An 18,691-nucleotide genomic window follows, 5' to 3' on the forward strand; every position below is an offset into this window, starting at 1 on the left:
ACTGCGCCAATGTTAATCCACGATAGGTGTCTGGATCATAGTGCTACTAACGATAATCTTACTAAAACTATCACAATAATTACGATATAACGGTACACTATTAATTCTTATTGTATTAATACAATCAGCCATACTGCCGTTTATATTTTCGTTAGCATTTTTTTTTAATTTTCACTGAAAACTACTTTTCTTAAAACGCTTTTATAATTTTATTCTCCAAATTTTTCTTGTAGAACTAATCATTGTTAAATTTGTTTATATGCAAAACTATATCCTTTGAATTTGAAATATTGTCCTGGTCTATTCCATAGTAATATTAGATGCAGTTTCTTTGTAATTCTTCTACCTGAGACGGTAGAATATATAATTAAAGTCATGGTATCAGGCCCGAAAGTGGTCACCCCCCCCCCCACTCCTAATACCTGTAACTTAGTACTTTGTGTCAGATTCACCTACATAACGTATACGTAACATTAGGATATACGCACATTGCCTTCTGATGAGTGTTAAGTATGTAGATTTTATTAATTTATTATAATCATTTTTTATTATTCTTCGTCGAGACTTGGTTTGGTATTTCTCGGTATCTAGCAGTACCCAGAGCCTGTTTGCAGTGACGTCCCTAGACAAAATGCCGCCCCTAAGTAGTGCCAAAATGCCGCCACATTTTTATACAGTACTTTTTATCATCCTTTCATGACTCAAATATCTAAGAAATGTGTTGTATGGATTCATTACTAACAAGATATAAGTATACAATTAAATCTAATTTAAATGCTATCTCTGCGTCAATAGACAATATTGCGAGTCTACGATTTCAGATACTAAGGTACATTTAAAAATACACCTGACAACTTCCAAACTCGCGAGTAACTGTCAAACATATTTGGATAAATTTTAAATTAGCTATGCACGTGTCATTGCTGTTCACCAAGAATGCGACGTCCAAGGACAACGGAAGTAAACTAGACATCGCGAACCAAAAAAAAAGTCCTGTTAAAACTTTTATAGTAGGTACCTAATTAATATATAATTATTTTGTTTCCAACCAGAAAGCTGAATTTTTTATTGGAAAGATATTTCCGTTATTACTAAGTTTAGGTAGCTATCTATATATACCCAATGATTCTCCTCGATTTGCCGCCCTTTGGATAACTGCCGCCCCCAAGCGACGCTCAATCTGTCTACCCCCACGAAACTTCAACAAAAGAATCAGGCAGATCAACAAAACGACCATTAGCATCAAGAATATATGTGTTATCAGGCAGTTTATTTATCGCATTGTATACGTAAATAAGTAAGTGTTAACGTCATAATATAAAAAAGTAAGGTAATGAAATAAAACTATAGATTAATTAAATGTCAATATATTGGCAAAAGTTGGGTTTAAATTCGTTTAATTAGGTTCAAAGTTCATATAGTAATTCTTTTTTGAACGTTTACAGACGTGCACATAATATTTAAGATTTGTAGTGTTCGATGTGTAGGTTATGGTGTTGAGGATGAAGTCGAAGATGTATGCAGAAGCGAGTTTTATTTGCAGCGTAACGGTCGGTACGATAGTATAAATACAATGATGGTACATATTATCTACTGATATAGTTACGAGCCTGGTAATTAGATTCGAGTGACATTTTGATAAATCAGTATTCGTTATTTATACAGTCAAAAGTAATACCTAAACATTATATTCTAGTACATAATTATATTGAACGAGTCAGCGGTTTAAATACGAGTAGCTGTGAATTTTATTTATTATTACAGTCATAATATAATATGATACTATGGGAATGGATATTAAACTAATTTTCCATTGCGATACCGTATTTAATATCGCCAATCAATCTGCTGACGCAGGTAAACAGTTATTTACCGGTATGTGAATCCCTTGGGAATTTATTATCGTGGTCGAATAATTTGATACACTAAAAATAGATATAATGATCAATAATATACTGACAGCTACAGATTTATACACCTGCAATAATTGGAACCGTGTACTTTGTAGTGTTTATTACAGTTTTATTGTCTTTTGAGCTGTTAAATATTCGATAACAAGATTAATTTTGGATGAAAATTGTTGAAAGATCCCTGACACTATCTAGTAATGAAGGTGATGACTTATTAATAGTACCTTGATTGAAAACACAAAACCCAATATTATGGAAAAGCGCTTCAGTTGTGTCATTAATAAATAGCTAATTTCATCGTAATGGTAAATCACATTGTCCAGAATCTGATGATGTTTTCAAATCGTGTACTTAAGCATCGGCCTATAATGCCGTGGGTCGCAGGTTCGAATTCTGGGTCTGGCAAGTACACATATTGTTTTTTAATTTGTGTATGAATCAGGGTATGGACTTAATAGTTTGAGCAAGTGGCTGACATCTATTTCTCGTAAAACAAAATCTGTTAATACAAACTTCTACTCTGTGGAGGCCCATATGATCTTATTAGGATCGGACATGGTCGAAAAAGAAATATTGCATACAAATTTATTATTTAATTTTGTGATCGGTTGACTTGAAAATTTCCCGGAGGCTACTAAACCACCCCTGACTGTCACTGTGAAGTAAAACTATCGCTGGTTCTATTATAGTAGTCTCACCCGTTGTAACTCGTAATATGGACAGTGATATATTACGCAGAGGCTAGAGATGCACAGCACAAGTTTCCCGCTTACAGTCGCTAGACAAGTGAAGATCCATTTCGGTGATAAACAATTCTTAAGATAAAATTTCACATCACTCTAATCGTGACTCCAACGTTAAAGCTTCTTTTTATGTGGGAGATTTTCACGTCTCGTAAAAAATATGTCTTACGCGACACATAATACCCACACCTCTCTCGACGTTAGTGCTAGTACTAACGTAGTGTAAGAAAACTTATTTTTGTATAAAAACGATACGTACATAAGCGTGGTAAGGAAAATGGTAAATTGAGAAGCTAGATATAAGAGGTGCCTACTTTAAACAGAAGCGTTCTGCTGTGGTAGTGTATTCTGAATTCTAGATTCCTTCTTTACCGATTGATTTAACGTTTTCATATACCTCTAAAAGATAATATTATACTGATACACCTCAATGAAAATTAATACTATCGATGTTTGAGATTTTCACGGTAATTTTTTATCGTAATAGATTCTTGGGTTTCCACCGCGTGTACTTCTACGTCCTTTCCTCGACATTTCGGGCTCATTGCAGAGGCTAATATATATAGATATGTTATGATAAAGTGTAGTGTAGGTGTATGAATGCAAACGTCGCTCTAAGAATGCCAAAAGGAATCCGATTAGCTAAGAGCAAACGTTGCTCTGAGTAATGTGTCAATCGTTACGACCAGAGATACCGGTTCGAATATTGGATTTTGCTGACAGTGCCGGAAGCCATGACGTTTTTAACCGTAACCCATCATCCCTATTAATATTTTCAAAGTTTTTATGGATTTTGGTGGCTTCCTTTACCAATTGTTAGAAATATCCATTATTTCGACCCAGTATCTTGGTTTCGAAGTCAAATTTGTGTCTTGTATCCATCGAATGCTCGGCTATTTCTGACACCGTGTAGTGCTTAAGTCGGTATGCCCTCTAGTGTTCGTACACTTCATCGTAACACATATCTTTTGATAATGGCATCTGCAACGAGCCCGAAACGTCGAGGAAAGAAGGAAGAATTACACGCGGTGGAAACCCAAGAATCTACTACAATACTATCGATCATTCGCTAAATATTCATATCGATCATTATCGAGATCCGACATAAATAGTGCAAACTAAACTTTGTCAGTCATATTTATTTGTTTCCATTAAACTAAGAATACAGATTGCAGTTGGTATTGGTTAGTTTTTTAAATTAAATTAAACCTTGCCTAGACCAAACTATAATAGCAGAAATATGCTGTGAAGATCCGACAAATCTAATGCACATTTTGTCAGTCATATTATTGTTTGTTTTCTTTGAACTAAGAATAAAAATTGAATATGGGTTTTAAAATTTGTTAAGTTTAAACCAAACCATATGAGACAAAAAATATGTAGGATTTAATGGAATAATTTTATATATTATTTTATAGATATACAAATATTTTTTATTTAAAAAGCAAGGCTTAATTGAATTTTAAAAACTAACCAATATCATCTGCAATTTGTATTATTAGTTCTTTTAAAACAAATAAATATGGCTCAAAGTTTAGTGTGCACTATTAATGTTGGAATTTAACAGCCTCTCTCCACCCCTTGCACTGATCTGTTGTATTTATGTGCGTATGTATACGTTATATCATTTTATAATAAGAGTTCCAACTTGTTTTTACTTCTAAACTAGACTATTTTAAAATTTAAAAAATACACTTACAATTTTGTATTGTTCGTTAAGATAGAGATGAGGTTTTCCCAGGGTGGAGTGAGCCAAAAAATTTTGAGATCTATTTTCTAGTGATCCCTCTATTATCCATACTCTTTGATCTTTTATTTGAGGTTATATGGATACTTCCTTCGCGTTATCCAACTGGCTTTCTCTTAGCTATGCTAACCTACTGCACCTAATTTAAATGCTAGAAGATATCAGTATTTGGCTACGTATTTTTTTCGGCTTATACGTGGTGTAAATGAAAACTGCCATTCTTGGTAGTGTTGACTTGTGTGCCCCAGATAACTACTATCTTAGAAATCGGGAGCTTCAATTGTTCGTTCTCCCAACGACCAGTACTAACCTGCCATTGGTGATGCGAATTGGGAGGACAATAACTCTGTTCAACCAAATCGCTTCGGATGTTGATATATTCCACCTACGTGAGGATGAGTATATGTGGACGTTGTTTTATAAATTCTTTAAATAAGGTCTGCTTAGATCATTCGGTGTACTTCCTTGTATCTAATTTATATATTTTTTTAAATTTACACTTTTCTACTGTTTAATTACTTAATACTGATCAATTTCTTTTTTATTTAATACTGTTTTAATAATATTTCTTTGTTTCTAAATGGCATGTTGTGAACGACTTACATTAATAACTTGTAATGTTCACTATATGTAAAAAAAAAATTGAAATTGAATCACTTAAAATCTCTTTGAGATATAATTAGATTTCTGCATAACTACAACATGTTTCATTATTATTTATTATTGTAATATAATAACTATACAGAAATGGCCAAAGTGATGACAATGTTCATTCGAAATCGATATAGGTACATAACGTTGGTGTTTTGTAAAAAAAAGCGAATCAACCATTTTGGCAAAAACAATATGTACCTCGCTAGCTTTGTTGTGTAAAAACAGCTAACTTGTAGGTATCTCCACAGGAAAGTAATTAAAACGATAATCGTAAGGGCGAATATCCACTTAGGTCTTTTAAAATATTATATTTATTTATTTATTTTTATTTACGTATTTAAAAAAAGACACTTAACAAGCATGAAGAAAAGCACGTAACAAATTATTAATTCAAGACGTTCAAAACATGACATTTAGAATAAAAAGTACAAGTAAATCAACTAGACAAAAAACAAGGTAGATAAAAAAACAAAGCAAAATAATAATTTTATAGAATAGAAATAAAAAATACATATATTAAAAAACAACAATAATTCAACAAAAAAAATACAAATTAAACAATAAAATAGAAATTTTAAAAACATAATGCATACTGCATCGCTAAAAATGTCTACATCTCTAGGGAGTGCATTGACCAGCCGCACGGCCCTCGCTATTGGTGTCTGGTGAGTCTGACATGAGGAAACAGCTTTCACCCAAAATAGGTCATGGGCTGCGACCACGCATGTAAAATTAACGGTTCCATACAAATTTTAATTTACCAGAATATCGAGAAGCCTATCATAAATACAGTATTTTTTCTAAGCTTTATTATAAATTTAATAGACATTTATAATCATCCACAGGTAATTAACAAATAAATGTTAAAAGTTAAAAATCCTCCTCCTGTAAAATAGCATCTTCATCATCGGGGGCGCGACAACCCGGTGTGGGTCCTGGCCTCCTCCAATAGCTCCCTCCACATGTCTCTATCCAGTGTGGCCGCTTTTCAATTCGGTACTGCCAGAATACGGCAGTCACTGGCAGCTCCATCCAACCAGCGAATTTTTGGCCTGCCTCTTCTTCTACGCCCTATTGGATTGCTGGACATCACTCTCTTTGCCGGTCCATTGTCATTCATACGGTGCATATGACCTAGCCATCGCAGTCTCCCAATTTTAATTGATTGAACTGCGCTGCAATCTTCGTACAGCCCGTAGAGCTCAGCATTATACCATCTCCTCCAATTGGTGCCGTCCCTGATCGGTCCATATGTACGGCGGAAAATTTTTCTTTCAAAGATGTTCAGGGCTCGTTCATTTTGCAGAGTTAATGTCCAGGTTTCCGATGCGTAGGTGAGCACTGGCTTTACAAGTGTCTTGTGAAGAGTGCTTTTAGTTCGGCGAGATAGTATGCGGGACTTAAAATGTCTTAACAGGCCAAAGTAGCATTTATTCGCAGACACCTGTAAAATAGCATTTTGGTTAATTCGCCCTTTTTTCAAAACACCGATGATTATATAATACCTATGATCGTCGCTATAGGATTGGTTTGTCGAATATCCGTTTTTGTCGAAATCGACCTTTTAATGCAGAATGATTTTTTGTATCTAAATGGACCAGAACCATCCTTTTCTTTTTCTTTAAATTGCTTTGTAATGAAAACAGCATTCATATGCTGTAAAAACAACAACTTAAATACCTTCATGTATTTAAATATAGGATAATCAAATTTTTTTTTCGTCTCCTGAACATTTGACATTTGGTCTATTCGACAAACCAATCCTACAGCGACGAGTGTAAAGATATTCAACCGAGTAAGGTTTTATAATGATATATTCTCACGTAGTACTAATAATAGAAAAGCGTCTTTATCCCATCGGCGCGGCGGTGATTATATTGAATGAATCGAGTCTCAGCGCAATTAATAACTATTCCAGTCGCATAGCGATGATGAAGTGCGGCCAATTGAACTGATAAGTAGGCATATTTAAATGGAGACTCGCATGCGACGCGGCCGCGAACGCTCCCCGCCCGCGTCTGCCCATAACTCCTAAGCGCCGCTGTTCGATCGCATTATATTGCTTTTTATTGGCAAAGTTTGCCTTGATATCCCACATATTGAACTTTCGGCCGGATATCCCGCAGTCGGGACCGAGCACTTTATTCGCATTATATCTGGCAAAACTTGCGTTTCTCAATTTTATTGTGGCTCTATCTTTACTTTGTATATAAATCTTTCCGCCAATTTTCTATTTGTGGTTTTAGTGACTTAACTATCCAAATAAAGTTATCAGACAACAATTATTATTGTAGATACTTTTTTCAACAACGACATTGCTTTGTTAACACTCTTATATACTCGCATCATATTGACTTATTAACGGGTTTAGCACCTAAAATGACTCATATGGGTCTATTCTATACTTATCGACCGCTAAAGTGATAAAGTGATTAATATTGTCAAACTTAGAGTAGGTTTGTATCAAAGTATTAGCACTTATTGTGACAATTACAATAAGATATTTGTAATTGTTGCAATAAATGCTATATTTTAACAGCACCTCTCTTGCTGCTGTTAAAATTTAGCACCTATAGCAACAATTATAAACATCCTATAGTAATTGTTACAATAAGGCTAATACTTTGATACAAACCTTCTCTAAGTTTGATAATATTTATCACTCTATCACTTTAGCGGTCGATAAGTATAGAATAGACCCACTAGGAGCTAATACATAGAACGTTATTTATGTGTAATGGCTTTTTCCGATAATTAATAAAAAAAATTACATTCAATGGTAAAAATATGAAAACTTTATAATATAAATTGAATAATAATATGCACCTAATTATATAATATAATAAACATTAAATAATTTAATTATTATTATCTTATCCGTGATTAATTTAGTATATGGACAAACCTTCATAATATATTGGATTATATACATCTATTCTGTACATGAGACTGTTATCGGCCGCTATCGGCAGTTATTGAGGGTAGTTTATCATAATATGTTTGTATTGAGGTATTTATTGTTACAATAAGTTAGCCGTCTAAACAGTCAAGACTGTCTATTTTGCTCTGTAAAATGTTAGTACAGCCAAGAGAGGTGCTGTTAAAACATAGCACTTATTGTAACAATGATTACGATTAACTTATTGTAAAAATTATAATACCTACGTCAATACAAAAAATATGAAAAACTACCCTCAATAACCGCCAATAGCGATCGATAACAGTATTGTGTATATAATAGATGCGCTGATCAGTATGATTTATCAGTTAAATAACCTGTAATATCAAGCCGAAATCAATAACAACTCTCCGTCCGAGGTACTATTATTATTTTTAACAGATGTTGGCTAGGTAACTACTTTTTATAATTTTAAATCAATTTATTATTAATAGGTAATTAGAAAAATTATATTATCGGCCGAGGATACCAGGAACACAACAGAATGATTCAATTGTGTAGGTGTAACACTTAAATTAATTAAGCGGCATCTGGATATTCTGTCAAATTTAAATGTTTCCAAAAATATGTTTCAAATGTGTTATTTAACTTATGTTCAATAACGAATGATGCATTTTTAAAACTCTGGTCTAAAAACTTGGAAAAAATATGTGGGTAATAAATAGTCTTTAATGTGATTGCAAGTTAACTCAATAATTAAAAATATCAATAATGTATAATATTACAATATATTGAATAAGGTAGATCTATACCATAAAACTCGAAGTTTATTCGGAACTTGAAGACACTAAAATTACTTAAAGTCTCTTTGCCAATAGTAACGCCAAAAATATAATCAATGCATGGTTTCATTTACCAGAATATACAAACATTAAAAGATTTACAGATATATTTTTTTTTATCATATTAAGTATATTGATACTAACTTGTATCTAAATAAAATCAGACATTGCAATGGTTGGCAGCGTTTGCCTGCTTGCAATGCCTACTTATACAATATTGTTTCACATAAAAATGGAAACTAAAAACATTCATAAACGGGCATATTATGCTTTTACAAAATACTTTTTGTATTTCGTAGTATTTTCCGATGGGTTGGTATTCGTAACCAATTCACAAACCAAACCTGAGAGACGCTGAAGATTTCCGTAATAAATAAATAAATAAATATTGAAAAGGTTCAGGCTCTTGTTACAAATTGAGTGTTAATATCAAACAATTAATTCTTTCAATTTGATATTAAACACGTGTACTATTTAAACGCAATCTCTGTAGGGACGTAGGCGCTCCAGAATTCTACTTACCAAACTGAATACGCAAATGTAGAGAAAAAGAAATGCAATTTGATTTCACAACGCAAGTGGGCTGCAATAAAAGAACTACAAAATCCAAACAACTATGTTTAACATAGGTACAGATATTCTTTCTCCTCGGTTTATACCGTTTACCAAGCTTAGCATTATTTTTTTATCATACATAATATAAGTATTATATTTTTTGAATAATAAAGAATGAATTATCAATGGTTAAAACCTGTTCCAAACGGTGTTAATTCCTCAAAAATTACGCATCTTTTGCAGACTACAATGAAAAGTTTTTCGACGATATTATCATCATTATCACCATCAGTCAGGATCAATCCACTGCTTCCCTAAACTCCATCGAACTTCATTGGTTAATTTATTCAACGGGGTTTAGGACGTCACTGGGGTCCCCTAGTGCCCCTTGGATGCAATGTTGAGTACAATCTCAACATTATATCTAAGAACAACCTAGGTACAAGTCTAAAAAGATTTTAATTGAGGCACCACACTGTGTGACATGTCATCAACGACTGCCCTATACTATAAAAGGAGCGATGGACTCTCAGGATTCTATGCAGACAGCATAACCATGAAATTGACCTCCAAAAACCTTATGATATACTAAAGAACAAAACAACACAAGAACACTAGACAAAATATTTAATTCTGGCCATAAAGAAAATTAAAGATATAAATGGAAGAACATAATTAACAACACATCAATGCAACTAACCCTCCCAATCACCTTGTATGAAAAAACAAGGGCATGGTTATTTATATATAAAAAAATGCTGAGTACGTTTTAAATTAAGTCTTCTTATGATGCATGTGTTAATAAAATATTAATTTGAAGTCCTATAATCATGGATATCTCAAGTATTAATAATTAAATAAAACGCAATATGTTGTAACTTATTCCAATTTTTACCACGTTTTTATTAGCTCGTATTCTTGTTTATCCGGTAGAGATTTTTTCTTGTGCAGCACAAAATTTTTCTTGTTTGTCCAAGATTTGTATTGGACGATTGAAGATTGTTAACTAACTTCCTGACTAGCTAGACATTTGATACTTTTATAATACATCAGAACACGACGACAATGCATTCTTTTAATACTTTTGGCCATCTTTAAGCAGAATTGAATTAATTTTCAGTTAATTAGGTTTTGTATATTTCGGAAAAAATCTTTAAAAGTAATATTTACAACCAGTGGCGCACCCAGGGGGGGGCCAAGGGGCCCTGGCACCCCCCAAAAATGAAAATTAACAGAATGATTTAAAACATTGAAATTGAAAGCCAATAAACTATACCTTTGGGCTTAGACAAATAAAAACACGGCAAAAAATGATTTGTAACAATTCTCCAGCACCCTTTTTAGAAATATTTCTTAGATATTAATTTCTAAACACTAATGTCAGGTTTTTTTAGAAACCCAATCCCTAATGGAACTGTCAAAAAATTCTCGGTGTCCACCCGAATTCCGGAGTGGCGTAGGTCATGGCTGGGGAGGGCTCTAGCCTGGGGGCCTGGGCTGTGGGGGGCCCGGCATGTCGGGTTGACCAGATAAGTGAGATAAACACACATCATAAATTAGCTTTAATAGTAAAAAAAGTCGCCTGTGGCGCTATTATAATTCATAGCCATGGACATTTTTAATTACTTATATAATTGTGCAATATATTTTTTTGATTATTATGTGTCGATACTCGACAGCTCCAATATTAAAGTAGATGTATTAAAAATCGCCAATAATTCACTGTATAAGTACCCTTAATTTGAACTAAAACACAATTTTAAAAACGTTAATGTAGTGTTTCACACTGCCTTTAATCGTCGCAGTAGGTAGGGGGCTCGCCAAATATACTAGCCTGAGGGCCCGTTTCAGGATGTGGGGACCATGGTGTAGGTACACCGAGTGCAATAGACAAAAGACCGATAAACGAGAAATTAGGCTGTGAAAAAGAAAAAGAGCCCATAGGACTAATTTACATTCTCCTCCTTGGGCCCCCCCAATATTAAATCCTGGGTGCGCCACTGTTAACAACTCACTATTATTGGTTGCTAAGAGGTTTTGGCAACTAAATTATTAATATATACGTGCGTTACTATAGAAATCAATATGAAATGTCAAAATAACATTTCAGTATTCCATTTATTCAGTATTTATATCAAGTACAATAAAAAGTTACATAGAGTCGTCAATTTTATATTATGATTCAACAGAAAATTTAAAAATGTATATATATAAATATATGAAAAGTTCTTTTTATCTTGTAATTATTATTATTAAACTGAACCAGTTTCGTTCGCTTCAAAGAGATATTAATTGATAGTTGACAGTGGAATTAGTTAGTAAACATTTCGTTTTATTTAATTATTTATATAATGCATATCACCATGAATTATTGACACTTAACACCATTTAAAATAGAAAAAGATATCTCAATTAAGTACTAAAATATACTCAAAATCGTAGTTATCAATGTTATCATGAATTAATTTTAATTGAAAGGATGAAAAGAGGCGGGATATTTAAATGATAATAATATATTATATTATATCGTTCGTACAAACTCTTTTTAGACTACGCTTCCAAAGATTGTTAGTTGTTGACCATTATGAGGTACTGGGCCCTTAAGAGGCGCCTTAGAATATACATATAAATCTAACAGATGTAGTATAGATGCCAGATAGAGGTATAGTATAAAAATACTGCTGTCGAAACAGTAACAAGGCTGATGGGATCAGAATGAACTCAGAAGGAATAAGCGGTACTGCGCCATAATAATATTCTGTTCCGCTATTATTAAACCGAGCGATCCAATGAAATGAAGTTTCACCTCAGGCAGAAAATTGATATAGGCAAATTCGAATAATTTGCATTGACTTGATTTATCCACGTTTATCATCATCATTTTTTTAATGTATTAAAAATAAATTCCGCTTCTTTTCAATTTATTTTTATACACAGAAAAACCATGATCAATAATACTAAACAATGACAATTAGGAATTCCAATCCCGGGATCCAGATCTTTTTTTGATACCTATGAATCCCTGGAATGATAAACATAATCCCGAAACTTTCGGGATTTGATTTTTTTATCAATTTTTATGGAAAATAAAATAAAAACGAAAATATAACAGAAAAAAATACTTTTAATAACTACATTAGAAATAAACTGAGTTTGAATGAAGTTTGATTTATACCCATGTGTAAGTTGCCGATTCATTTTATTTTTTCACATAAATTAATAAAAATTAGAAAGATTGGAAAAAAAACAATGCTTCCACCACGATCTCATACGTTTTACGGCAGTTTCATATTTGGCTGACTAATTAGATTTATGAAGCGGAAAGGCCATAAGTACACCACGATTTGATTTACTATTTTAAATCTCGCTAACCCATTCATTAAGTCTTTACTATCAGAAACAGCAATCTCATATTAAATTCACATTATTATTTAGTCCATTAAACTTATGTATTTCCAAGATTGAACGTATACAATATTAACAATAAATGTCTTAAATAGTATTAATTATACTAGATTTATGTTTGACAGATTTTATCGATGTTATTAAATGTAAATATAAAAATTTTATATTAGCAATGGAAAAAAATGCCAATCCCGGGATTGTCAAATTGTAATCCCGAAATCCCGGGATCAGAATTTTGGCTCTGGATTGGATTTCCTACTGACAATGAATACCAGACAAAAATTGAATTTATTTCAGTCACCCAGATATTGCTTTATGTATACCTACCACAAAAAATCTAACTAAATACAATATTATACGCATATGATAGTCTTTTGGCAAATGCTTCTCAAGCTGGCTAAATCCATGAAGCCCATCCAGGGACCGTCAAAAGATTTCAGTATATGGAAAGAAAAATAATTATTGACTATTTATAAATGATTCTATTTTTTCCTATATCGTACATTTAAATACCTAATAATATACTACCGAGCCATTTTAATAAATGATCATTTTGAAATGCATATCTAATTTTTCGTTTGTTTATATATTAAAAATGAAAATAATATGAAATCAAATTCTTGTCTCAGCGAAAACAATATCAATATATGAGTACCTTGGTATCAAAGTGGGACATACGCCACCTCCCACTAAATTCATGTTTTAATTGATTATGGTAGTGCAAGTGATGCTCTTTTCAAAAAATTCACCAAAAGTATCAAAAACGGTAGTTTTCAGAGAGATTTTTGAGTTTAAAGTTGGTATGTTATATGAAAAACGGTCACTTTTCACAAATGTTTGTCAGTCTCCTGTAAAATTTTGTAAATGGCTTATGTCCCACTTTGATACCAAGGTACTCATATAGGGAGAGTGAATATTGATAATAGTGGCTGATGATGGGCATCGTCATGCTATATAAACCCTTAGTCTCTCATCAAACATCAGAGCAGTGTTCACATTCCTATTTTTTACTTATAAATCTTGTAAATTATTATAAACGTTCACAAATTCGTATTAGTAGGCATGATTTCGATTGTTAAAATAATTTTTAATTTCAAAGTAGATATTTTTAACGATTATTTTGCGTTTTTGTGCTTTATAAAGAAGTATGTGAAGTTTTTTAGGCACACAATATAATTGGGAAGCATTACCTTTTTATTCGAATTTAGGGAGCCGCATAATGAAAAATATTGAGAGACACTGACCCAAACAATTCTTTTCTAAAATTTACTTAGTTAATTTAGTATGAATATAAATAAAGAGTAACAGACTTTACTTACTTAATTTATTTTACAATGGGTTGGCCGATTATTTACAACTTAATAAGTAATTTTATCGTGATACTTGTAAAACATCTCCCCCGATTCATTTACGGTATCAAGTATACATATTTCACCGGTTACATGATAACCTTATTGAATTTTTATGGTTATTTACCTATACTGACCCATATACTCATCCGACCGACACTCATCGACATATTTTTCACCAATGTTTTTATTTTATATTACAGGTTCAAAATATCAATCAAATCTAAATGAGATCGGGAAATCTGAGCAGAAATCAAATGATGGTACAAAGGGAAGCGGAAAAGGAGATTGGGCCATGGGACCTCGCGCCACTAGTGGTATGTGATTATTATTTTAAATCAAAATGTCTGTACTTTCTTTATGCGTAATATCCCGTTCATACGTCAGTCTCTAGAGCAATGGTTCTTAACCCGGGTTCGGCGGAGGTTAAGGCACACACCCGACTCATATGACTCGTGATGACACACCCCGCTTGGACATCATTGGCTGCAGGTGATCACGCAACATCGCTTGGCCTATCTGTGCTGCAGAGAATTTGGTGCGCTCAGTAGTCGACTTGTGATCTTTGCGAGCAATCCTTTTCGAGGATGCTGGACATAAAAACGAAGAAAAGGAACAAACTTTGTTGCGAAAATGACATGAGAGTGGCACTTGCCAAGGTGAAGCCGCGCATTTCTGAACTGGTCTCTGAAAGGCAACAGCAGAAGTTACACTGATTTGCAGTAAATATTCATTATTATATTTTTGTTTAGTACAGTGATGTTGATGCACGGTTCATTTTGTGCACCAGTAAAATATATACCTATGTTTTGAATTTGAAAAAAATCATATTTTATTTTTCCAATTAAGAAGGGTTCGGTGAATGCGGATATAAAACTGGTGGGGGTCAGTACCTCCAACAAGGTTAAGAACCACTGCTCTAGAGTCTAGACATTGACATTGCGGGCCTCATAGAATACCTCCTTAATCAAATTAATTCCATTCCATTATATTATTAAGTGCAAAGCCAATAGCAAGCGATATGGCTATTTTTTAATCGTTCTAATCGATCTTGAAAACCGATTGGTGAGGATAATCGATTCATCAGTTGCCATCGAAAATGTAAAAATATGCATTTATCTACTTTCCGAGATAATTAAAGCCAAACATTTCACGACACCGCTACAAAACTCCGAAGTGCCTTGAGCCGTATTTATGTGCGTGCCCCGAGTATGCCACGTAATCCCCCCCCCCTCCTCGAAAATCCCATACCCTCGCCAAACCGCATTCTATGGTATTTTTGTTTTATGTTACTGCCAGGACAATAATTTCTTCCTTATTCGAAATAGAGCTTTACAATTAAATTAGTACATACTAAAAATTCTCATATTTAAATGTAATGGTGTAATTTTACTTATGCGATGATCGCATTTGAGCTGAAATCCTCTTATTTATATCAAATTATATATAGGTATAAATTATATTATATTACCTCAAAGAATAAAGTTTAAAACCGTCACAGCCGATGAACGTGCAGGCCAATTTAACGTACTGTATTTCGTCTCGCACATCAAAACTCGTCCTTCTGCAAAGTGTCGACATCGATATTCACAAAATACACGTTGCCAAATGGAGCTCCGCACATTGATGGAATGCGACTTTTTGGTTTGAAAAAAAACATATAGGGCTGCTAGTAACAAATCGCATACGTTTCGGGCTGCGAGTCGAAGCCGCCAGAACGCATACGCACACCTACGAATCGATCATTCCTATCGATCACCCGCAGTGCGTTTCGGCGACTCTGCTATAAGGTTTTCTCGAGAGGTGACCTACTTGGGGGTCGTTCTGGACGAGAAGCAGACCTTTTTGAAGCATGCTAAAGTAATTGTGACTAAGGTCAACTCAGCCTATCAGAAGGTTGCTCGCCTGGCGGGCAACAATTGGGGCCTAAAGCCTCGGGCCCTGAGAATCGCCTACGAGGCTATATTCATGGGCATCGCTGGCTATGCCTCCAGCGTGTGGCACACCAAACCCTCGCTGACAATTGTAAGGAGGGCTCTGCTTAGCGGACAGAGGGCTGCTCTGATTGGCCTTATTAAGGCCTATAGGACCACATCTTCGGATGCCCTTGCGGTCCTTGCGGGGGTCTTTCCCCTCGACTTGCACGTTCAAATTAGAGGATCGATCACTCTCCTTATGAGGAGGATCAATACAACTCTCGCCGGTGTCCCTCTGACACCGCCATCGAGAGTGGAGGGCGTGAGCTACAGAAAGACTGTATCTGAACTGGTCTACAAGACCGCATATGCGGCATGGCAGGCGAGATGGGTGGCCTCCTCTAAGGGCCGCCAGACTTTTCTATACTTTCCAGATGTCTCGGTGAGACACATGACGAGGAGACTGGTGCCGACCCACTGGACTAGTCAATTCATGACTGGCCATGGAAACTTTGCGGCCAAACTGCAGGGGTTTAGTTTGGCAGGACATGGGTCGGGTTGCTCATGTGGACACGACCAGCAGGACGCAGAGCACGTCCTGTGGGACTGTCCACTTATGGGCCCCGAACGAGCGGAGTTGTTTGCCCGGGTCCGACCCCATTCGGGCCCAATAGGACACGCGGACATGGTGGCAACCGAGGCCAATTTTGCGGCCTTTACTAAATTCGCCAGAGCGTACGGGGGGCGGGACACTCTCGACTCCCCTTGCGACTTTTCAAATTAAACTCACTCTGATAGTTGCCATATAAATTAACATCATGCATTCGCACTTCGGTGCAAGGTTGCATCACCAGTCCCGTGCGGCTCTGCTCGGGACAAAATGAGGGCTTAAATTCTTTGATCTGGCACACGTAAGTGTTATGTTAGCCGGCCGCGTATGACGTGGCTGCATATACATAACGGGAGCGGAGGTGGGAATTTTACACACCATGTACGCCATATATAGAGGGTCGCCGCATCCAAATAATATATTATATACGTTTCGAGAGGTTCCGCGCGACTGTCGCTAGGTACCTATGTGCGTGATTTTCATAATATGTAACATCGGAGAGACGCTGCTAGAAGTTTTGATTTATGACTGTGTGGTAGACGGGTAAGTTTAGATGTGAGAGCCGTCTAAGTATGCTTTGAGTAAAGACTTTCTATTAAAAGTGTCCATGGGAGAAAGAAGTAAGGTGAACTAACAAAAATAAATGATTGTAATTAATAAATATATAGTACAAAAAACAAAGCTAAAGCAATACGGACATACAAAACTATGTTAATTGTACTTCGAACCGGTTACCGCATTCCATTCATCATTCAGTGCATTAGCCTGATTATAGATGATTTTGCAGAGACTCCAAAATTACATACATTTATGATAACAACTTTTACAAACTTATCATAACGTAGAAATGAGATGAAGATTTATATATAATACAACTTTCTTTATTTTCCAAACATTGATTAATAAATATGACGTTGTCTTTTTCAGAGGCAGACAGGATACGAGTAACATCACTGGCCATACTTGTATATGTAGTTTTATTATTAAGACACTCATAATCTATAGAATTAAAAAATATAATCAAATCAATTGCACGTATAAAGTTTTGTATAATTACATTGTTTGTTTAAATAAAACATCTTGAAAAAAAATCATGTCCACTAATAAAAATAAGAACCTTGCCGAAAGAAGTACCTGCATAATTTGAAAATCGAAACAATCAACCATCGAGAATTAACAGATCTAAAGGTTTTTTTAGACACAATGCGAAAATACTATTTATAGGCAACAAAATAAAACACATTTTTGGCAAGGTGCTAATTTATTGGTGTTATCTTTATTTTGGTATTATTAAAAATAACATAATATAAGGTGTTTATGTTTGTTTTTATATTTAGGTATAACGTTTTCTAGTGCACTAAATCATTACTTACGTATGTGCATGAATGATGTGCAATTCAAATTATTATCATAGAGCGAAACACAATTATTGGAACAAAATTCTGTGTAACGTTTGAAACAATATCTTACAATTTAAAAAATATTATATTCTCAAAGCTTAGTTTTAATTTTGGAGTAAATCTGGAGCCTGATTTTTTTTTGATTCCGTGTGTAATAGCTCACTTCAACTTACACGCGATTTTACGTTGAATTTGTATCGCGAAAAAATCGAGATGTTTACGTTAATTTTAGTGTACTTACTAATATACAGAATACACTAAGTATATTATTATAATGCAATATGTAGTCCCACTGGGAAATGTGAGATTGTACCTAAATAAATATACAAGGCTTAAATATAATAATATTCTTCTTTTTAGTGTATTCACTAAAAGTGTAAAATACTGACGTGTTTATAATTATTAAAGAATATTGTTTTAAGTTGGTTGATTTTGTAAATTTGTAGCTTCAGTAAATAGATCGTCTGTAAAAAATATTTTTAAATTACGAATAACTACATTAAACTGAGTGCCAATATTTATATATATATACCTATTTATGAAATTAGGGATCCTCTCGCCTCTTGTCAAATCGGTTTTTGTATAAGTAAATAATATCAAATGATCAATTATTATCGAACAAAGATTAACATTTTTTTTATAATCACATAAATGTATACTT

General features: G+C 34.1%; 1 protein-coding gene across 1 annotated transcript in view; it reads left to right on the forward strand.

Moving 5' to 3' along the window:
• The window catches only part of LOC147072566 (neurotrimin-like), a 427,935-nt gene extending 410,173 nt beyond the window's left edge, over positions 1-17,762 (forward strand). The window contains exons 8-9 of the mRNA XM_085946968.1: positions 14,308-14,421; positions 17,558-17,762. Coding sequence (XP_085803094.1) covers positions 14,308-14,421; positions 17,558-17,628 — 185 coding nt within the window. The 3' untranslated portion in view covers positions 17,629-17,762. The remainder of the gene's footprint in view (positions 1-14,307; positions 14,422-17,557) is intronic.
• Positions 17,763-18,691: the final 929 nt, after the last annotated feature.

This window comes from Rhyacophila brunnea, unplaced genomic scaffold, assembly GCF_057557595.1.
Source record: "Rhyacophila brunnea isolate RB1 unplaced genomic scaffold, BYU_Rbru_1.0 scaffold_2, whole genome shotgun sequence".
Classification (NCBI taxonomy): Eukaryota; Metazoa; Arthropoda; class Insecta; order Trichoptera; family Rhyacophilidae; genus Rhyacophila; species Rhyacophila brunnea.